The sequence below is a fragment of the Calypte anna genome, chromosome 9 (genome assembly GCF_003957555.1).
Source record: "Calypte anna isolate BGI_N300 chromosome 9, bCalAnn1_v1.p, whole genome shotgun sequence".
In the NCBI taxonomy this organism is placed as follows: Eukaryota; Metazoa; Chordata; class Aves; order Apodiformes; family Trochilidae; genus Calypte; species Calypte anna.
In genome coordinates, this window is record NC_044255.1 from 15472889 (window position 1) to 15496194 (window position 23306).

The following is a 23306-nucleotide window of genomic DNA, read 5'->3' on the forward strand; positions in this document are numbered from 1 at the left end:
ATGCTGCACCCAGCAATTCCTCAGTTCTGCAGGAGGCTGCAGACTCGGTCTTGATTTTAACCGGACTGTCACAACTCGAAAGTTTCTTGGAAACCAGATTCCCGTCCTAAACACTGCACGACATGAGTGGAGAAGCCGAAAGCAAATCCCCAGCACCGATCCCAGCTGCAGCACCACCACTAAAGCTGTTTATCCCCGCACAGGTTTTTTTTCACACGTTCTTGCCTTCTTTTTTGCTGGAGCCTCCGACCCTATTGAGAGGCAAATTTTAGCCATCTGGCAAAGCGGGCTGTAAGGGAGAAGGAGAGGAAAACAAAAAACAGAAAAACAAACAAACAAAAAAAAAAACAACAAAGAGAGAGAGAGAGAGAACACAATATGCATGGGATGCACACACAAAACTCTGGAGATTAGGGAAGACAAAAACTTCACTGAATGCCGCGGCTTTCGCTGGAGCGCACGGGCAGCCCCGCGGCGGGAGAGGCGGGAGCGGCGGGGAGGACGGGTCCGCTGCAGGCAGGTCTGGTCTGCTCTGCCTGCCCGCCTGCCTGTGGGGATGTGGGGAACGGTTGCAGGCAGGGGAAGGCGTGACCTGCATGGAAAATGCCAGACAACTCCAGACGCACACACACTCAGGCGCGCACACGCTCACAAATCTCTGGCTGGAGATAAGGCGGACAGCGGAGCGGTTGGAAGGAGGCAAAGCCGTCCCCAGCAAACCAACCAGCAATCCTCCTCCCTTAACCCATCGGCAAACCCTGCCGGCAGCAAAATGAGGTGAGTACCTCCGCCACGGGCTGACCCCGGGGTCCCACAGCCTGGGAGGACAGATGGGTAGGGGTCCATCCCACCGAGGAAGGTTTTTCCCTCTGGTGACCCTGGCTTTGGTTTCCCCACCCGCGAGGGAACGAGGCGTTGCTCGTGGCTGGGCTTCGTGCTGCTGCTCGGCTTGCGTGCCGGCATCCCGGCAGAGCCCCGGGCAGCTTCGGGTGATGGGCACGCTGGCTCCATCCTCCGTGGGCCAAAGGTGCGAGCGAGGTTGGACGAGCAGCACGGGCTTCAGGTTTCTGTGCACGCCATGGTAGTTTATCACTTTTATGTGAGGTTAAGATTTTCCTGACATGGGAAAGAAGTTTTATGTTATTTTGCCTCCCTTGATTAAAGGGAAGGCAGAGAGTTGCACCGACAAATGGCCTGTTCAGGTCAAGGAGGTGATGCCTGCTTACACCAGCTGAGCATCCAACCCTATGCATGTACTCTGACCAGAGGAGAAACAGATTTTCCCTTCACACATTTTTGTGGTTTCAGAGAAGCTGTCAGAAAAAAGGCATGTTCAACCTCACTCTGGTTGAAAGAAAAATCAATCCAAATTTCTTAGCTCCCATTAACTTTGTTTTGTAATGAAGAGCTGGGAGAAGTGATGGCACTACAAAAACGAAACCCAGAAATCCACTGCCCTGGTTTTGAAGGAACACAGACAGGTTAAAAATAATCCGCTTATATAGCTTCAATTTCCTTACTAGCATACCTAAGTCAAGCCCAGATTTTTAAACCGGGTGTACGTGTACATGTGAGTATTTCCAGTGCCTGTAATGCACACCTACAAGCCTTTGCCAGGCCTTAGAACCTATTTGAGAAAATGGAAATTTTCATCTCTAATGGCTCTAATTTCCTGCATGTTTCTTTTACTTTCTGTGCTCCAAAATTTGGGTTGTAGAGAGTCTGCGGTCTGCTTCTCCTTTGGGGTCCCATGCCATGGGAGTCTTTGCACCTCCAGCTCAAGCAGTGTTCTCTCCTTGCATGGAGGAAAACTTGGTTTATGCTCACTTTCATGCTCAACTGGAGCTTGAGGCTGGTGCGAGGTCAGCTGAGCTGACACTTATTTACCTGTCCTTTCTGCCCTCCCCTGGGATAAACAAGTTGGTATGAAGTTGGGATGAACTATTCAGGCTGAAGTTTCTTTTAAAAGCTGAGTGTGATGACAAAAGATCTTTAAGGATCTCGGCCTCTGTGTGCTTCTGCATCTGAGGTGAGTGGTATCCCAAGAATTTAAAAGAAAAAAGAAAGAGAAGAAGAAGGAGAGGAAAGGAGAGGAAAGGAGAAGAGAGGAGAGGAGAGGAGAGGAGAGGAGAGGAGAGGAGAGGAGAGGAGAGGAGAGGAGAGGAGAGGAGAGGAGAGGAGAGAAGAAAACCAGAAAATAGTGGAGAGTAACATACTGGGTTACTCTGCTGGGGTGCTGGTCCATGCCTGCCCAGCTGCAAAGTACTGTTATTGAGAGTCAAAGATTTCAATTTAGGAGAATGAGACTAAGCAGTAATAATAATAATGGTACTTAGCAGTTATTGCCATGATGCTTTCATTAAACTGATTTAGAAAGCATCATTATTTTATTAAGCATCCTTATGTTTATTCTCTCATTAAATGTAGATTTGCCCATCAGAGTCCCATTAGTTAAAGGACATCTTGCCAGATGCTGCTGCTCCAAGAAGCATGAGAAACACTGAGCTGATGGCACCTGGATCTGGAAGGGAGACATGGAGGTGTCTTTGTATCACACGTGGCACCTGTGTCACACACCCGTCAAGGAGATTTCCCCTTCTGGGAGCCACAGGAAGCTCCCACCCTCACTTCAAATTCTCTGTGGCTTAGTGAGGGGCTGCTTATGGTGAAAAGGAGATGCATCTCCCCTCCCAGCCTTTTCAAGTGTGTGACCTTATGTGACCCACTTGGGAAAAGAGGCAGAGCTCTCAACAGGTTTGGGCATTTACAGAATCTCATTTATTCTCACATGTTTATCCCCACATGTTTTCCAGGTACCCGCTGACCTGGTGCTTTTGTGCCTTGCTGCTTTGCATAGCAGATGCTATTGAGCTGACGGACATGTTTGGGGAAATCCAGTCTCCCAACTTCCCTGATTCCTATCCCAGTGACTCGGAAGTGACATGGAATATCTCTGTGCCTGATGGATTTAAAATCAAGCTGTACTTCATGCATTTTGATTTGGAGTCATCCTACCTCTGTGAATATGACTATGTGAAGGTGAGCTGTGATATTACAGAGCACATGGTTTAGCCTCGGTTAGATGGGGCTTTGAGCAACCTGGGCTAGGGGAAGGTGTCCCTGCCCATGCAGGGGGGTTGGAACTAGATGATCTTTAAGGACCCTTCCAAGCCAAACCATTCTGTGGTGGGGTAGACAGCAGGCCTATTTGTCCAGATGAGAGAGGGAAGTGCTGGAAAATATGGGAACAAACTGATTTTCCCCATGTATTTGGCACATGAGTTGTCAGTGCAGTGGACAACAGGGTGAGTAGAGGTAAGGTGACAACATCCATTGGATTAACAGTCAGTGGGACACTGCATTCAGAGCTTACCCACAGAGGACTACCTTTCTGAAAGAATTTGGGCATCTAATTCTCATTGTAAATGAGATATACATTTCATGGGATTTACACACCTACAGGGTGGTGAAACCCTGTGGCTAAACCCCCATCCTGAGACACTGATGCCAGGCACATGCAAGGAAGCCCCTTGAGTTGGGCACCTTCTACCAGGCCATGTATTGGGGTGCATCCTGGATCCCTGGCCATGGCTCACAGGCTCTGTGGGACAACATTTCCAGCCCCCAGGGAAGCAAAAGGAAAAGGTTACACCTGAGCTTGAGTCTGCAAGTTTGAGTCTGCAAACAGAACTTTCCATAAGCTGCAGGATACAGACCCAAAGACTCAGTACAAACCCATTTTACAGACAAGATACAAATTTGGGGGCAAATGCCGGCAAATCTTCTGGCAAATACCCATAGCTCAAACAAGATACAGAGGTTCCCATGGTCAAAAACCACAAAGGATTTCAGTCTACTTCATTGCTGGGCAGTAACCATGGTGGGCCACACTGCAGTGCCACAGAGCATCCTTGCCTCTTGCACTACAGGTCTCTCCAGTCAATCTCCAGCCTCCTTCACATCCAGGACAAGATGAGTTCTCAGAACTTTGAATTTGGTCAGGTTTGTTGCTTTCTAGAAGAATAGCAGCAGCAAGCAGGTGTTTTCTAATTTTGCCTGGCTGAAAATGACTTATCCCATCACTCAGAATAAGCCTCACTCTACCCCTCCACACACAGGCAGGTGGAGATTGCATCCAGGTCTGGAACCACAGACCTCAGCCCTTGTGCTGGTTGCCAGCTAATTGGAATTATTGTTTTATTCTTGCCCTAAGAAAACAGAGTAAACATTTTTATGTTTTTTCCACTAGAATCTGTTATTCACTTCTTTAATTTCCCCTTTGTGCTGGCATTCATTCTGCTACTAGCATCTCTCACTGAGGTTTGCTTAGTTCTTTCTGCTTCTCCTGGATCTTCTCCAAGCACAAAGTCCAGGGACATATATAGAGATATATTGCTTTAAAAACCCAATAAGCTCATGGAGCAGATTTCTTGGAAACTTTCCCCATTCCAAGCTTTACCCTTCCTCCCGCCATTCACCCCCTGCTCATTTTTCCTCTTTCATAAGGCTCCCTGTTATTTGGCTATGGTGCCAAGTTGGCACCATATCTCTCCTTGCCACTAGATTTCCATAAGAAGGAGGCATTTTTCACAGGGATTTAGATCTCAGCTGTATAAATTTGCTTGGGGCTGTAACTTGGCTCACAGAGCCACCACCACATAATTAGAGTTGAAAATTGCTGAAAATGAATGGATTACAGATCCATAGGCAACTTTGCTGGGTATGGGTACATTCTTGATGCTGGTAAAACACCAGCTTAGAAGATGTTGAGGAGAGCAGCAAATCATTCTGTGGCTATTTTATTCCTTGGGTGTGTGTGTCCATTCTCTGTCTGCATCAGTACAAGATGTAAAAACAGTATCAGCACTCTCTTTGACAGAGACCAAGAGTGCATGGCTTTACAATGTAATTATAGTCCCAACATATATAGGTTCCTCTCTGTAATACTCTGCCAGTCCCAGTGAAGATGCCCAGAAAGCCACAGGTGGAATATGTGTGTTTAATGGCACTCAATGGACTCCTCCTCCACAAGCTTCATGTTTGTTCTGAGCCTGGTTTTGATTGTGTGCTCCCTGTCAGGGTCTCCATCATCTTGACTGCCATAAGAAGGAGATCAAACTGGGGGCTGAGCAGCCCTGATGCAAGGTGGGGACCCAGCTCAGGACAGGCAGAAAGCCACCATGCTCTGCCTTTGCTGTCCTTTCCTCCTTGGAAAGTCATCCTTAGTAGCAAGCCCTGGGCAAGCTGTAAACCCATTCAGATCTCTGCCTTCGGGGTGGTCTTCAGAAGGGAACAATTTCCAGAGCTCTGAAACAATGGCTAATTAAAACAATAGTTGTTTATTTATATATATGCACATATGTGTGTGCTTGTGTGTGTATATATAAAAAGAGCACAGTGCCTAAGGAAATGCTGACGGTCCAGAAGGCTTGGTTGGCGATGGGGATGGCAGAAAGAGTGGTGCTTCTGTAAGGAGCCAGGAGGAATGAGGGGAACAGCCACCCCCAAAACACCCACTCAGAATGTTCAGGCAGGAAACATGAGCCACACTGCGTAGGGATGCTGAGCTTCAGGCTCTGGTGTGTTGGAGACAGCTTTTTCCCAGGTGAAAACCTGGGTGGTTGGGCTGTCAGCTCCTGCCCTCCTCTGTGCTCCTCAGCAGGCTCTGCCCAGTTCATTGCTGTCACCAGGGAGCTGATCTGGGGCTTTCTCATTTGTGGTGGGTCTCACTATGGTTTGCCCAGTTCCTTTCTGTGGTCACCCAGCACGTTTGCACAAAAGTCTCTAGCGCTGGCCTGAGGGACCCTGAAAGCCACAACCATGACTGGGACTTGTTAAGTGACTTGACTAGTGTCACTGAGGAGAGCTGCAGCAGAGGCAGGGAGATGGGACGTGAAACTCCAGTGGAGGGCCAGTGATGAGAGGTGAAATCCTGACTTCTGAAGGGCTTTCCCAAGTAAATCCCCAAGCTTCTCTGGGAGATCTGAGCCTGAGGTTCTGTCAATGAGGTCCCTCGGTCAAGCCCTGGAATGAAACCACTCCCTGAGGACTTGGCAGCCAGCTTGGGACCAGCTCCTTGATTGAAGTGAAGATGAGGCCTGTGGTGAGAGGGTTTCCCATCAGTCAGCCTATGGCAAGTCCTTGTTGGCTAATGGTCCTTGCAGGGTTGCATCTTTTCACCCCAATCCCTACTGTTGCGTCCTGACTCAGGATGGCACATGCTTGAGACCTGGAAGGTTTCATCACACATCACAGGGATTTCCCTTCACTCCGTCAAGCCCAGGGCCCATCTGTGATGGGTTTCTCCAGCTGTGCATAGAGACAGGAGAACTCTCTTTGCACCCTAAGTGGCCCCAGGGAACAGACCTGGCCCAGAAATAGAGCATGTGGGCACAGAAAGCCACAAAAAGGGATGGTCTCAAGATGCCAAGCCAAGTCCACAGTGGGTAAAAACAGCCATCCTCCCCTTTCCTTCACATCAAGGCTACCATGTATGTTCCTGTGGAAATTCAGGTGCACATTTGCACACAAAAGGACTCTTAATGTACATCATAAATGTAGATCATAAACAGGAGAGAGACACATACATGCTGGGGAGAGGTTCTCCAGGATCCTAAATGGAGAGTCCCATTCCTGCCTAATTTCCAGCATCAGTCATTTTACCAAAAAAAACCAAACTAGTTCATCTGGGTGTTGCCTCCTTGCATGCCCTTAAACTGCAAGGCAGCTCGGCAGGGGCTGTCCCATGCCCTTCCCTGCCTCTGAGCATCTCCTCCCCATGTCATGTTCCCAGTGTCTTCAGCCCAGTGCTGTGATTTCTCTGCCTAATGAACCATTTATATATATTACAAGTGGTATGTTTGGCCTTCATCAGTCCAATTAGTGCATTCCTGGAGGGCTGGAGGGGGGGTTGGCGGCTGTGTTTCCGTATTGCTGGCTGCCTGCTCCTCTGCAGCCGCAGACACTGAACCTTGGGCTGAATTCCCCTTGGTCTTGATGGCATTTTGTTAACCCACCCACTGGAGGAGGCATCTCCAGAGCATCCCCAGCTACTGATGCCCTGGGGCAGCATCTCTTTGCTGCCAAACTGGGGCAGCCCAGCTCTTGCCTCCTGTCCCAAAGAGAGTAATCAATATGGGGCAAAGCAGGGAGCCACACAGCTTGGGTCACCAACTTCTCTTAGCCACAGCCCAAGCCAAAAGGCAGGGGGACAGACCAGAGACAGGGAGGGACCTCCATCTGCCTCTAACAGAGAGGCAGAAAGTTGAACAAGGAGGCAAACAGAACCAGGAATACAGCAGGAGGCAGTGGCAAGGGTAAATTTAAGGCACGAGAGTGTCGCTATATTTTATTTTTCAAAGGAGGATTCTTTCAGCGTATTTTTATAGGGAATTTCTCTGCGGCAATTGATATTTCCCTCAGGGACACATCTTCTCTAGTGAAAACGTCGACATCGTGACCCGAGAGGGAGAAACTCCAAACAAACAACCAGGATTTAATTACCAGCCTGCTTGCTGGATGTAAATGATCTATGAAAAAGTATACAGTCCTCAGCAGAAGCAGCAAATATTAACCAGGGATGATGACCTCTCTGTTTAGTTTACTGCTGGAGGGCTGTCTCTGCTCCCTGCGGCTTGGGGCATGGGACCCATCACAGATAAGAGGCCATGGATACCTTCAATGAGGAGAGCACAGCTCTCCCGGGCCTCATCCTGATTCTCTGGGGCTGTATCCAGGGATACTGAGAGTAGTCCTTGGGCTGGCCCCATGGTGGGAGCATCCTCGGGCCAAGACACGGGGCATCGAGGAGCTTTTCCCGCGCTTTGGGGATGCTGTGCTGTGGGTCCCGTGCTGGCTGGGGCTGCGTGAGAGGGATGGGAGCTCACACAGTGGCTTGGATGTCCCTGCAGAGGTGATGGTCACCAGTCCAACAGAGAGGAGATAGCTGGAAATTGCCCCTTCCCATAGGTTTCCTTAAGAATCAGCAGTTTCTGCAGAACAGGCCGCATGCCATGCGCCTGCGCAGCCCAGGCTGCACGTTGCCCTTTGCCTTCGCTTTTGGTGATGGTGCTCCCCTTTTTCAGTCTGAAACAGTGTTTCATTTCAAAACAATCTTCCTTGCAGATTTTAAAGAGATTCTAGAGCTCCACAGTGTATTTCAAAGGGATTGGATTGAAACCAGATGGGTCCCGAATTACTTGTTTTCCTTTTTTTTTTTTTTTTTTTTTTTTTCAGAATGCTGTTTCACAAAAAAAAAAAAAAAAATTCAATTGGGTTTTTGTCCCAGTGCGCGTGTTTTTCTCCAAATTCTCAAAATTTATCATCGGAAAGTCTCTCTCTTTTCTGGCCAGCTCCAGCTTGTATGAGAGGATGGAAAATATCTGGAGGCAATGTCAAGGCATGCTGAGTTGCCATTTCCACGTTGGCTTTCCCTGGTGTGAGCGAGTTTCCGCTTGCTTGTTCAGCCCTGGGAAATTTCCCTTTCAGCCCCAGACCCTCCCTGGCCAGCACATCCCAAGGGTCTCCAGGAGACAGGGATGCAGCCAGAGGAGGGTCTTGCTTTGGTGAGGCCATGGAAGCTGGGGGTGGTATTGCAACACTTCAGGGACCATGTGGGTCCCTTAGCAGGCATCTGTTTTCCCTGGGCATGGGCTGGGGGGCTGCACACTTCATCATGGCCTCAATAGCTTGGCTTGGCATGAGCTTGCTAGTGGCATTCATCAAATTCCTCAGCAGAGGGGTTATTCATATTCAAATCTCCTGGGGGAAAGCAGGCAGGGTGCTGGGAATGAGCTTGGAAAGGTTGTTATCAAAACAAAGGCTGGGGGTGGGATTTGTAGAAGGAGATGGGGTCAAAACTGATATAGTCCTGAGGAAAACAACAAGAAAAAAGGTAGGGGGAGGGTGTTTCAGGAAAAAACAGTTTTTTCCACAGGTGTTATATTGCTTGAAGGCAAGCATGGCTGTGTTGTAAATGACAATGACAATGTGTGATGAAATGACAATGTGTACCCACTGGTCCCCTCCTTGTAGCCCTCTGGGTGCAAGTCCAGCCGATGCCTGGTACTGCACTCACCCCTTCTTTCTGCTAACAGATCGAAGCTGAGGACCAGGAGCTGGCAACCTTCTGTGGCAGGGAGACAACAGACACGGAGCAGGCTCCTGGCCAGCAGGTGATTCTTTCTCCAGGGCCCTACATGGGGCTCACCTTCAGGTCTGACTTCTCCAATGAGGAACGCTTCACCGGCTTCGATGCCCATTACACAGCTGTGGGTAAGCAGTGGTTAAGTCTGTGGGGCCTTCTTGCTAGGACAGCATAACAAATTTGCTATCCTACATCCCAGGCCAGCCTTGGGGACCCTAGCAAGAGAAGTTCTTGTGTGCAGCCCTCGGGCCATATAGGACTCACTGGGCACTCATGTGAGCCACCATGTGGGACAACTAATTTTTCCATGCCATGGCAAAACTCCCCACATGAAGTGATGTTTGGGGGGGGTGAAGGGTGACCTCCCTTCCTTGTTATCTAGATGTGGATGAGTGCCTGGAGAAAAGTGACGAGGAGCTGGCTTGTGACCACTACTGCCACAACTACATTGGTGGGTACTACTGCTCCTGCAGGTTTGGCTACATCCTCCACTCCGACAACAGGACCTGCAAAGGTACTGCCCTGACACACCTTGGATGTGGGGATGGTCATACAGAGGGGTCCCTCAGCAGGCAATATGCCTACCAAACACAGACAAAATAATCCTTCTTGCTGCCAGCAGGGATGAGGTGCCTACAAACCAGTAGCCTGAGACTGGAAAATGCACAAGGCTCATAGTCCTCTTGTGTGGGAAGATGTGGTTTCTCCCATGTGTTATGCTCAAATAAGCTATAGCCCTCAAATCAAAGAAATGAAAAGGCTTAACCTCTGATCTGGATTTGCATCATATAGATCAGCTGGGACTAGCACTCAGCCCTTGCTATGCCACAGGCACATTTGGAGGTTGGCTATATGAGGTTTTCCTTTCATAGACCTATATTCAGGGTCCATGGACCACCCAGTGGACCCCACTCCAGTTGGAGGGCTCCTGAGTGTGGTCAGGGCTGAGATGTGGCTGTCAGGGCCCTGAGGGAGCTATGGCTGTGTTTCAGTGGAGTGCAGTGACAACCTCTACACCCAGAGGAGTGGGGTGGTCACCAGCGCTGACTTCCCCAGCCCCTACCCCAAGAGCTCAGACTGTCTGTACCGCATTGAGCTGGAGGAGGGCTTCTTCATCACCCTGAGCTTCGAGGACAGCTTTGATGTGGAAGACCACCCTGAGGTGACCTGTCCATATGACTACATCAAGGTGAGCTGGGCTTTGCACACTCCTCCTCTCCTGCTCTTCTGGTGCCCTGTTGATGGGACCAAAGTTGTCGCTGTCTGAATGGGGGTGGATGAAACCAGCAGGAGCCCTCTGGTCAATTGAGCCCGTGTCTCTTACCACATCTGATTTTGACCTTCTCAGCCAACAGTGACCTTTTTGCAGTTCACATCCCCCCAACACATGATGCTTAAGCTGACCCCACAGCAGCCTCAGGGTAAAGTGATGCTCAGAGATCAAAAGACCCCCACTCAAGCCACACACTATTCTTTCCCTTGACAGATCAAAGCTGGCCATAGGGAGTTTGGCCCTTTCTGTGGAGAGAAGTCCCCAGGACGCATTGAAACCCAAACCAACAGTGTGCAGATCCTCTTCCACAGTGACAACTCAGGAGACAACAGGGGCTGGAAGCTATCATACACAGCAATTGGTAACTCCTGCTGCTTTCTTCCACTTGCTGGGCTTGGGCAATAGGAAGGGCTTCATAAACCCTGCAGGTGGAGATCATGAGTTTTGTGGTCCATATGTCCAGAAAGTGTCTGTCCCAGAATTCACAAGAGAGGAATAAAATAACATGAACCCCTTCCCTCAAAGGGCTCTTTTGTTTTTCTTATGCCAGATGGTCCTTTAAAAAAGACCCCATTGCAAAGCAGTGCAGTTTGGTGCAGGATAATTTCAAAAGCTACTGTTACTGGCTCCCAGCCTCGCAATGCCCAAAGCAAGAAGTGGTCCAGGACTGGGGGAAACACCTGGATCCCCTCTCCTTCTAGAAGAGCCTGCCTGAGCCATATTAGTGTAGGTTAATAGCAAGAGCAGGGCAGGGATGCTTGGACCCTGCTACAGGGACTGAGTGGAAGAGCCGGGACTGTCCATTTCCTCCACTGATTCATCTGAGTTTTGTTTTCCTTTATTTTCTCTTTATCCAAAGGGAATACATGCCCACTGGTGCAGCCACCAATCAATGGGAAAATTGAGCCTTCCCAAGCCAAGTACACCTTCAAAGATCAGGTTGTCATCAGCTGCAACACTGGATACAAAATACTGAAGGTAAGGGGTGACGGTGTGGAGCTGGGCACCTGGGCAAGAAAGAGGGGGATCCATACTCCCAGTGCCATTGCACCTCGGAGAGAGTGAACACAACATCCCCACCCTCTTCCCAAGGGCAGGGGCAAACCTTGTATGAGATCCACCAACATTCCTTCCCAAAGATTCATAGCAAGAGAGGAGATGGTACTTTCCTGAGTCAGCCTCTCATCATCCCTCTGCAGCCAGCCACCTCACAGGCACCTGTGGCAGAGAAAAAGTCAGCAAAAGCCTCAAGGAATCTGCCAGGGCTCTGCCTGCTCCCCATCTCAGCAGGCGCTGGCTCAGCTTCCTGGGCAGCCCTGCAGAGATCAGCCTCCACAGTCCAGGTGGTCCTCTGGGATTTTGGGATGGCTTCAGCAAGTCCAGAGGGCTGGTATTTTGGCAGCTCTCTCCAGAAAACAGTTGAAAACCACAGGGACTCATGGGGTAATTTAGCTGTCTTGCCTCCAAACCAGTAGCTTGCTTTGACTTCTGACATGGAGCTGGGTATTTCTCTGATCTCCTCCCAGACTAATCCTTCATGCAGAGCAGCCTCCCTACCCAACCCAGCACCTAGTGCAGCAATAAATGTCTCCAGTTCTTCTGCACTCAGCATGTCACCAAGCTACTGCCAAGAAGAAAACTCTTCAAGTTTTTCATTATGATTATATTGCAATTTTTATCTAGAAAAGTCCTATTCCAGGGAGGTTTGGCTATCTCTTGCCTAAATCATCAATAAATTGATGTTTTATGGAGAGACAAATTTCCTTTCTTTGTACATTGATGCTTTTTTGCTGGCATCTCCTGCACAGGATGACCTGGAAAGTGACTCCTTCCAGATCGAGTGTCTGAAGGACGGAACCTGGAGTAACAAGATCCCTATCTGCAAAAGTAAGGACATCCTTCCTCACCCTGCCAGTGTCCTTTTCTCACTTAAATCATTTTGTGCTAAAAGTAGCTGCCCTGCCAGAGAGGAGTTCCTTACTCAGAGACACAAAGCCAGCCAGAGAGGCTGTGTAACTCTGCAAAGCTCTTGGCTCATTCTTGGATAACATAGCAGGTCTCAGTCCAAATGCCACAGCAGGAGGTTGGTGTTTTTATTTAGATTACTTGTAGAACTTGATTTGTGAGCTGCTTTGCTGTCACCCCGTGAAAGAAAGAGCAACTCTGGCTCTTGAGATCTGGCTCAGTTGGATAAATCTGGGAGAATTTGGGACAATCAGGTTCCTGGTCCAAATTTCCCTCCTGATGGGAAAGCTCCTAAGATCCAGGGCATAAGCAAGGTCCCGTGTCTTAGCCTGAACTGGGCACCACTCAGATTAGTGAAATGGGAGAGGAAAGTTGCCTGGATATTTACAAACCTCAAAACAGGAGAAAAGGAAGGAGATGCTATTTGAAAAGATGTCTGACAATTCGCATCATCTCTTCTTTCATTTGAGCCAGCTCCTCTCTCAGCTAAGGCTTGGGAATTGCATCTGATAGCACCTTTTCTCTTTCCCCCAAACACTCTCAGCCCTCAAAGAGGCTCTCACTGCTGCTCAGTCTGCTGTGAGGCTGGTCCAGGGAGGAGAAAAGCAGCAAACATGCTCAGAGAAGGTCCCAAGACCTTCCAGAAGAGACAGGAGAAGATGTTCTCAAGTGATGTTCAGGTCCAGGCTCTCCTCATCTGAGCAGATCCTTTCTCTTTTAATGATATTATGGATCTTACCTTAGGAGAGTATTTCTGGAGTTTCAATTCATGTTTTCTCACTCAATCTGGAAAACAAGATGCTTTCAGACCTGCTAGACAGATTCATATCTGAAAGGGCTCCTTAGAAAGTGTGGGGTTAGCAATGCCTCTGCCCTGACAAGGAACTCTTCACTCCTACTACTTTGACTGCCACAGTCTCCTATTGATTTCATCCAGTTTGAGCAGAGATCAGATAAAAATTGAAATTGCCTAATTAAAAAAAAAAAAAAAGACCCTCCAGCTAAATATTTTTAACCCAAAAAGAATTATTTTTTTGAGAAAATTGAAATTATTACCTGCATTATTCCAGCCAGGATGGAACTGGTCCCTACTTGTGTAGTTTGACTCACTACATTACATTTCTAAGACTTTTCTTTGGAAAGCCAAGAAATCTCTAAATGGGCAATTCTGGCCTGGAGGCTGCAATGCTCCCCAGCTCCCTGGCACGCCGGGCAGAGGCAGGACACGAGCAGAAACACTTTTAGAAAGCAATGCAGAAAATAGAAAACTTCTCAGCCAAGGTGGATAAAATCCAGCTCCGTGGCCTGGCAAGGCTGAACACAGCCCCGTGACAGCTTCTCCCAGCCGCTGTCCCCAGGTTGCCCCCGCTGAGCAAAGTGAGAGGGTCTCTGGCACGGCCCTGGGTCCGCCGGCATCCTCGGCACTCGGGCATGGCCGACCGGGTGCTCATTAACGATTTCTGGTATTTTGGGGGGCTGGGTTTCCTGCATGCTTCTCTCTGCTCATCTACTAATTGGGCTTTCTTTCTCTGCTCTCCTCCTTCCCCTCCGCTTTCGGTGCAGCTGCGGATAGAGCCGACAACCAGACAGAGGGAAGAGCCGGCTCGGAGCAAGTGGCTGCGTGAGGCCGGCACTGGCCGTGCCGCCCCGGCGGGCAGCCTGAGTTTCCATGTCCCGCTCTGATCCGGCCGGTACCCTGGGCAGGTCCCCTTTGCCCCTGGCCCGTCTGCCAAATCCATCTCCGTGGCTTGTCTAACTGGCATGGCACTCTTAACCTCTCGGCGCCTGGTGCTTTCTTAACTCCGTCTCCACAAGCGGGAACGAAATTTGGAACCGAGCCGCCCTTTCCCGCTGCCGTCCCGCCCCCCTCACCCCCTCTCCAGGAGGGGTGCCCGCCCGGCGCTGGGACCATGGGCTGCTGCCAGCTCCCGGCACATCCTCCGCATCCCCCCCCTCTCCACTCGGATGCCTCAACCCGGCTCGGCTTCCCCTCCAAGGCGTTGGTTGCGCAAGGAACGAGGCATGGCTGCCTGATTGTTTGTTTGTTTGTTTGCTTGTTTGTTTGGATCAACCTTCCACTGCCCTTCCTCCCTGACCCAGAGTCACAAATAAGAAACACTCCTTCCTCTCCTCTCTCTCCGAGCATCCTGGATCCTTCCAGACCCTCTGGGTAAGGAGGCCTGGAGGATAGGTTGGCAACACCAGCACTTTCCTGCAGGCACCAAGCCCTGGCACTGGTGCAGGGAGGTAGATGCTCCTCTTCCCTCTTGCTCCCCACTGCTTGCCCAGCAGAGATGAGGACAGGCAGCTCTCAGGCCACTTGCAGCTGGAGGAAGAGGTCAGACCTCCAGTATCTGGACCCATTCATGTTCCCAAGAGCCTCAGGCATACACTCCAGGGCTCCCTGAGGCATTGGGGAGGCATTCACTACGAGGTTGCTGAGATGTGGATCTGAGGCTGGGAGAGGAGGAGGAGGTATGTATTGGGGAGTTCAGTCCAGCTCTGGTCCTGCAAAGATGGAAGTGCTACCTGGCCCCTTCCCCAAGGGAAAGGTCTGAAAAGGTCCATTGGTGCAAGAGCCCATTCTTCAGACATCAGGCCTGGGGGACACACAGAGAGAGGACAGGCAGTGGGTGATGCCCTGCAGCCATTAACAACGCAGAGCAACTGTGCAAGCCAGGCTGGTCCCCCAACATCCATTCTCTCCTTCCTGCAAGCCTCAGTGTCCCCCAGCACCTTATAAAGGTCCCACAGCTGCTAGCATCACAGCACAGGAGCACTGTGTGCCCAGACACCATGGAAAGAGCAGGAAAGCTTTGGCCAGCCAGGCACCCTGAGGCTGGTGACAGGCATCTGTGTCCCCCTCCAAGGCACAGGTAGGCAGTTTCCACCCAACCTGCCTGCACCCACACACCTGTCCCATCACTTGCTGTCCCTGCGGGATAGAAGGCAATGCCAGTGAATGGTGAGCTGCTGTGTTTTGCCATAAATCAGTCTTTTGTCATCCAAGAAGTCAGACAACCCTGAGCATCAGTGCATGTCCCTGATGCTAGATTCTGCTGCTGGGGCTTCATCCCTGTTAGCCTGGACCAATGCATGAGGAGTTAGGGCTCCTGTGCTCACCCCCTTCCCATCCTGGAGAACATGGAGACTCACAGAGTTCACATCATGCCTGATCCACAGGACTTGCTTTCTGCAAAGTCACCCATCCCCTACTCAACCCCCTATCTTAAATGAGATAGAATGCAGCTCCACAACATTCCATGTCCTGGTTTCTCAGACCCTGGTTCCTGCTCTCCTCTGGGGAAGGTCCCCTGGGATGGCGCAGTGACAGGCTCCACAGCACCACCCAAGTGTGCTGAGAGCTGCCCATAGAGCAGGGAGCCACAGCTCCCACAGGATGACTCCTGGCTTTGGTGGATGAACAATGCTGCAGTCTGGAATCCTTTGTGGGGTGGGTGGCACAAGCCCAATCCAGGGGATAAACTGTGAGGAGAGGCTTGGCAGGCCACTGTGAGAGATGTTGGTGAGAAAGGGGACCATGGACAGGCCATGAGCAAGAGCAGTGGCACCCTGAAAATCCTTCTCCCTCCATCACACCCAAAGCCCACACCAGGGATGGGTGAAGGGTGAAGGAAAGCTGAACCTGCCCATGTCCTGGGGAATGGAGGAGGTATAACCTCACCACACATCTGCTGGACTCCACCCTGCCTGCACACCAGAGAAGCTGTGCTTTCAATGTCCTTCATCTCCTGCTGTCACAAGACAAACAGGACTTGCTTAGCCTGAGCTGCAAGTGCTAACCAGCACTGTTTGGTGAGCAAGACCCAGAAGAGGATGGATTAGGCCATGCCTTGTGCATAGAGGAGCTCCTTGGATGCATTGTGTAGATCAGTCAATCGCTCCCTGCTTTTCTCTGCCCACCCCTAAGGATTGAAGACATGTTCCAGAAGCATCTCCCAATGACTTTCACCTGCCTGTGCAGGTTTCTTCCCCCCTCAAAGGTACAGCAGAAAGATCTTGCACTTATGAAGTGCTCAGAAGGGGCTCCTAGCATAGGGATCTCCACCAGCATGTGTGGTGTTGGCCACACAGCCTGTTCAGCTGTGCCAGACACATACCCTGTCTTCCAGGGTGGCCATGGTGGTGTTTCACAGGACCAGGCTGCAGTGCCCTAGAGAAAGGGGATACAGGACTTCGCTTGCTCTGTCCCATAAGACCATCACCACACACCAAAGCCCATGTTACCTGCCTGCTGGATGGGTGAGCGGAAACCTCACAAAACAGACCTCAACCCCCACTTCTGTGTTGGCTTTCAGTTGCTGACTGCAAAGAGCCGCCGGAGCTGGAGCACGGATTTGTCACCTTCTCCTCCAGGAACAACCTCACCACGTACCAAGCAGCCATCCAGTACCACTGCCAGCACCCCTACTACCACATGGCCCCCAACAGCAGCGGTGAGCGTGGGGCCCTGGCCTTGTCCCCATATCACAGTGTGGGTGGGTGTGTGGCCATCCGGGCGAGTGTTTGCAAGAGGGGGGAGCTTGGGATGGCAGCTTGGGCATCTTCCACAAGCAGCAGGTTCTGGAGGCAGCCTACACACATCGTACTCTGCATCTGCACCTCACCAGATTGTCAGATGGGCTGCATCCTGCTCCACAATGAGGTAGGATGGGGTTAGGACTGCCTGGTGCTTTGTCCATGTATTTCACAGCCTCAACAGAGCAGTGTGGCTGCTCTCCTGAGCTCAGCCTTCTCATCCTGACACCTGGTCCCCACAGCAGATTAAATTTTCTGTGTCTCTGGAGAGAGTAGCAGGTCCAGCAGTCCCAGCAAGGGCACCACAAGGCTCATGGGACCACAGCAGACTCAGTTTAGGCCTTATTTTCCTGTCCACAACCACAGAGACACCACAAGATGCTTTGCCAAGCAACACAGGTCTCTGCGCCCTACAGACCCAGCTTTGGGCAGCAGAAGGGGTGTGCACACACACCCCAGCCCTCCTTCCTCCTCCTCCCTCAGCAAGCAAAGCCAAAGGACTTCCTCACATTTTTGCGTCCCTGCTCACATCCCCCTGGACACCTGCTGGCCCCACACATCTGGTCCCAGCACCTTGTGTGTGTTAGGGGAACAGGCACTGCCAACATTAACAGGGCAGCAGCTCCCAGCCAAGACAACTCAAGGCAACCAAACCAAGGATGGTGGCATGAATCCTGCATGGGGACAGGGTTGCCAGGGCCTCCCAGGGAATGGAGCAGAGAAAGTGCAAAAGGGAGGTCATGTCCTGCTCTGGAAAAGGGTTCAGAAGTGTCCTGACTGCTGGGCAACATCTGCAAAAGACACCCCATGATATCAGCCAGGGCTCATGCTCTCCTCTCTTACAGCCACCTACACGTGTGATGCATCTGGGGTATGGAGGAGTGAAGAGCTGGGGACCAAGCTGCCATCCTGCCAACCAGGTACTGCTTCTGGGGTGAGGTGTGCAGAGCAGGGACATGGTGGGAGGGGGATGCCTCCATGGACTATCTGACCTGCTGCTTCTCTAGGCAGGGATCACCCCCCGTGGTGACAGCACCACTGGCTCCTGCAATACGTGGCTGGCAGTGTGGTGGGGACAGAGGCCTCCTGCTGACCCAGATGGTCAGGGTGCAGTGGTGGCACTGGGCAGCAGGGATGAGGGCATGTCTCCCTGGAATTATAAGGCAGCAGTGGGGTCACAGCCATCCTGGCTGTTAGGGCTCCTCGAGCTCCAGCAGACAAGGACACCAGCATCCCCAGGGTAGATCTCCCACATTCAACCCCCAGCATCACTGGATATGGCTCCAGCCAAAGGCAGGGCATTACCAGCCCACCACTGCTGGCTGTCAGATTCCATTCACTGTGTATCCCCCAGGAGCAATTAGCACCTTTCCAAGCCTTGCAGAAAAACCCATCTGTTTCACAGGGAAGGAAAAATCCTCAATGAGCATCTATGAAAAAACCTTTGAGCAGTGGCAGAAATGTCTGCAGCCAGCAAGTTTCCAGGCCAGGTGCCCATTCAGGATTAAACAAAAATCCCTGGGGCTCTGGCTGGCCACAGTGGGGACAGGTCTGGCTGCCAGGTTGGGGGCTGGAGGCAGCTCTGGGTGTGGGTTGTGGTAGGATGTGCAGGAACCATTCTCTACAGAAGTGATTCAGCTGCCATGCAGCAACTGCAGCTGCAGCCACCCCAAGGCTCAGGAGTGGATCTGCCCCATGAAACGTATCTGCTTTTCAGCCACACTGAGAGCCTGCAGGGACAGAAGAGAGACCGTCTGAGATTCTCAGCATTCCATGGAGCTCCATGGCCAGGGCTCTGGCTGCTCTTCTTGCAGTGACTGCTCCGTGCATCTCTCCTTGATGTTTCAGCCTGAACTAATTTGAGCTGGGAGCATATGGGGACATCTTTTGAGGCATTAGCTTCTTCCAGGGGCCACTTCCAGGCCTTCTGATTAGTGACAGAAGTCAGAGAGACTTCAGGAAAATTAAAAATCCCAGAGAGAGGGTGATGTTCTCTCGAGATCAGGATCTGCAGGCAGCAGCTGGCCAGCTGCTCGTCAGATCTTCCCCCATCTCTCACGCCACCTCCCCATCAATAGAAACTTCTCTTCCAGGCCGCTCCACTTCTGCCTCTGTCATTAGTGGGAAAATTTGGAGCCTGGTCAGCATTTTTTATATATAATTTAATAGAATAAATATTTGGCTGGATGCTCTTCCTCTAAAACCATCTCACTGCAACAGCCATCAACTTTAGTGCAGCTGGGCTGAAACACGAATTATTTGCCTGAGCATATTTTCAGTTCCTCACAGCTCTGGGAAAGGCAGGGAAGTCGAGCAGACTCAGAGACATTCTCCCTCCCTGCTGGAGGCAGTTTTCCTAGCAGCAGACCCCAGCTGCAACAGATCCACTTCAGCAGCTCCTCATGATCCTGCCCTGGCTGCCAGGATGACCCTCAGCCCCGATCCCATCACACCGGGGGGTGTCAGACCCTCTTTCCCAGCACACAGGCATCAGGGCAGAGTCCTGGCATTTTCCATGGAGGACGTGGGTTTGCCTTGCAGACTCGGAGGGATGAGACCAACACCTGTCTGCTGGGATTTCACACTCTTCTAACTGAAAGGACAAAGCCCAAATTGGCTCCCAGTGACATTGGCACTCCCAAGCATTGATCACCCTGGGACTCCCACTCCACAGTGCAGCCACAGGCATGAACCAGACCCACCAGCACTGCCCTTGTTTCAAGGCTTGATTCCCCCAGGGACAGAATGGTCCCTGTCCAGCCCTCTCGGAGTCACCGTCAGCATGCTGGGTCCTTTCTCATCCTCACACTGGGTCACTGCACCTAGGCTTCAGCTTGGCCTCTTTGTCGGTGACCAGCTACACAAGGACTAAACAAGGTCACCCCACCATCCTCATGGAATTGCAATAAACCGCCCCTTTTCCAAGAGCGGAAACGGCTGTCACCAGAAATGGTTCCACTAGGCAAGGAAGACACAAAAGGAGCTGGGGCTGCCTTTAGGAAGCAAAGCCCTTCACAAGGGCAGATATGTTTCATTCCCAAACATACCCCCAAAGACCTGTTAGCATAGGGGATGGGCTATAATGCCCAGCCTGCTCCAAGCTCTGAAGCACACTCTGCCAGGACAAGGTAAAGATGGCAGGGAGGATGGGCTTTGTCCACTAAGAAAAGGAAAAGAGTTTCCATCTATGGAAAAAAAAAGACACGAGTGAGTATTTGGTTTGAAGATAACCATCCGTGTGGCATAACAGGTCTCTTTTCACTTGTTCCTAGGTAAGTGCTGGGTGGGTCTAACTGTCCTGTCCTTTTTGTCCCCAGTGTGTGGCCGGCCGGCTCGTTCTCTGCCTGGCATCATCAAGCGCATCATTGGCGGGCGGAACGCGGAGCCTGGCTTCTTCCCCTGGCAGGCCCTGATTGTGGTGGAGGATATGTCCCGGGTGCCCAATGATAAATGGTTTGGCAGCGGGGCCCTGCTCTCAGACTCCTGGGTGCTGACAGCTGCCCATGTGCTCCGCTCCCAGCGGCGAGACAAGACTGTTATCCCTGTCTCCAAGGAGCACGTCACAGTCTACCTGGCCCTTCATGATGTGAGGAACAAGATGGAGGCCATCAACCGAACAGTGGAGAGGATCATCCTCCACGAGGACTTTGACATCCAAAACTACAACCACGACATCGCTCTGGTCAAGCTGAAGGAGAAGGTGACCATGGGGAACTACGTCATGCCCGTCTGCCTGCCCCAGTTTGAGCACGAGCTGGAGGGGCCTCACCCCAACACGCTGGGGTTGGTGGCTGGCTGGGGTATCTCCAACCCCAACATCACAGTGGATGAGATCATCAGCTCAGGGATGAGGACACTGTCTGACATCCTGCAGTACGTCAAGCTGCCAGTGGTGCTGCATGCAGAGTGCAAGACCAGCTACGAGTCGCGGTCGGGGAACTATAGCGTGACTGAGAACATGTTCTGTGCTGGGTACTATGAAGGTGGGAAAGACACTTGCTTGGGAGACAGCGGAGGAGCCTTTGTCATCCAGGACCCAGGAACTCGGAGGTGGGTGGCCCAAGGGCTGGTCTCATGGGGTGGCCCTGAGGAGTGTGGCAGCAAGCAAGTGTATGGCGTGTACACCAAAGTCTCTAACTATGTGGACTGGGTGGAGAAGAAAACAGGCTCCTTGGAGAGGTGGACATTTCTGGACCCAGAGCTGGAGAGATGAGTGACTGAACAGCCTGCTACTACAGCTCTCCTTCTTGTTGTTCTTGTTTAATGTGCTCCAGACTCTGGTCTTTTGCAAGCAGTAGCCACGATGCTCAGCACATGCCAGGCCTTTGCCAGCCCTCCGCACCCTTTGTTTCGCTTGGTCTAGCATCCTTTCTCTCATGCTCTTAGGAAATACTTGCTAGGGAGCTGGGGAAAGGGCAAGATCCCAGCTGGTGTCCTCAGCTTGTGCTGTTCAGCTCCAAACCTCACTCACATTCCCAGGAAGCCTCTCTCTAAGACATGACAAAGGCACAGTGATGGAGACAGGATTTCCCTGCCACCAAAGCTTTGGGCCATGCACAAGGAATTGCTTCCAGTCCCAGGGTCCTCCAGCCAGATCTTCCTATCAGACAACACAACTGCAGGAGCTAGAGAGGCTACAGACAGCACAGGAAAACTATGTGGGCAGGCCTGGACCTTACAGATCCCCCACAAATGAAGGGTAGAAAATCTTTTCTGTACAAGGAGTGGTGAGAGAGCCCTTGGATTTTGCTATTATTTTTATTTGCAAAAAAAATTCCCTTCCTGATGGCAACTCAGGTGATGTCCACATCGTCCAGGGGATGTGAAGATGCATCCACATTATCACTAAACTTCAGCCATGGCTGGAAAGCTAATTGCTGCCAAGTCAGCACCAATCAAAGTGGGCTACCCTTACCCCACTATGCGGGATGGCTGTCCCACAGAGGAGACAGAGAGCAGGGTTTAGACTCAATGTCAACCTCACCTCCAGCCACCAAAACATCTCCAGTCCTCTTATTACTTCAAGCTCTCTCCAGTACTACTACCAGACTAGCTCTTGGAATAGTTTTCAGCCTCGACAGACCTCCCAAGGAAAGTTTTCCAACACATGCAACAGCATCATATCTGCTGCACCTAAGCAATACTTATTTTCCGCAAAATAACTCCAGATAAAATGTCCTTCCTTGGGATTTCACCTCTTCTTTAGGGGCCTGGGTAATCCTGCAGGGCACTGGATTCATCCTTGCAAGAACCTAGTCCCTTTTAACTTTTTGTAAGACCATTGATTTGGATGATTTACAGGTTACTGATGCTGTTCAGTGTATGTTCATGGTTCTCGTGGCCTATTGTATTTGTCCAAGTCATTCTAGATGGGGCCCAACTCACCTAACACACCAGGAATATTCTTATCTCCTCAGCTTCCCCTAATGGCCCAAGCAAACAAGTAACCCCACCAAGGACCAAGGTCAGGTGAGCTTTCCTTCCTCCAGCAGGGACATCAGCTCCTTCACTTGCCAGCAAAGCCCTCCTAGAGCTGTAAGCAACATGCCAAGATTGCCCCCCTGTCCTCACTGAGTGCCTCCTGCCTTCTTTGGGCTTCTCCTCCTCTGGTTTTGCCACGCAAGGAAGAAGTCAACAATGTATGAAACGCTGCCATTTTGCCATCATACAAAAAGCCATTTCTAGAGCCTAGAGGAGAAGAAGGTCTAATGAAGGTCAAATCTGCAGACACGCTAAGAACTGTACTCTTTGGCTCTGTCATGTAACTGCAAGGTATTTATATATATATATATATATTTCCTTTTTGATACTACATTCTGTAAAATATCCCACATCATGTAAGGATGGTTTTGTGTAATCTTCCTCCTGAGAACAAAATAAAACTTTGATATGTACTGAGTTTGTGCCCTGAGGCTTTTATTCCAAGAGGAACAGGGCCAGTGCTGGTTGCTGGTTTCTGCCCTCTGCTCCCAGGGGGATTCTCACACTGACCCTGCTCAGCCATGGCTCATGCAGCTTCGTGGGCTGAGGCAGATCCCCGTCCAGTCATGAGCACAATTTGCAAAAAAGTGGCAACAGATGACATCCTGCCCTTAATTTATTTATAGCCTTAGCACATTGCTGAAGACGGGGCAGTGGCAGGAGCAGAGTGCAGCAATATTTATGCTGAGAAGAACAATTAAATCTGGGCTCAGCTGACGTGGAAAAAATAACAGATATGTGACTTTTGCTCTAAAAGAGGTGAAAAATCAACTCATTCCTACAAGCTGTTGGACTGAGAGAGTGTCTTCACAGCAGAGGTTCTGCAACAAGCACAGGTGAGAGCCTTGGCAGGAACACAGCACTGCCGGGCATCTCCTCTCTGCACCATGAGCTGTGAAAATC

General features: G+C 50.9%; 1 protein-coding gene across 1 annotated transcript; it reads left to right on the forward strand.

The window, feature by feature from the left end:
• The first annotated feature begins 472 nt into the window (after positions 1 to 472).
• On the forward strand, positions 473 to 22811 carry MASP1 (mannan binding lectin serine peptidase 1). The gene is made up of 11 exons (XM_008493327.2): positions 473 to 777; positions 2814 to 3039; positions 9096 to 9273; positions 9528 to 9659; positions 10138 to 10334; positions 10632 to 10779; positions 11278 to 11396; positions 12227 to 12305; positions 16703 to 16840; positions 17768 to 17842; positions 20240 to 22811. The coding sequence occupies exons 1-11, from the start codon at positions 557 to 559 to the stop codon at positions 21133 to 21135; spliced, it is 2409 nt and encodes an 802-aa protein (XP_008491549.2). The 5' UTR covers positions 473 to 556; the 3' UTR covers positions 21136 to 22811.
• Positions 22812 to 23306: the final 495 nt, after the last annotated feature.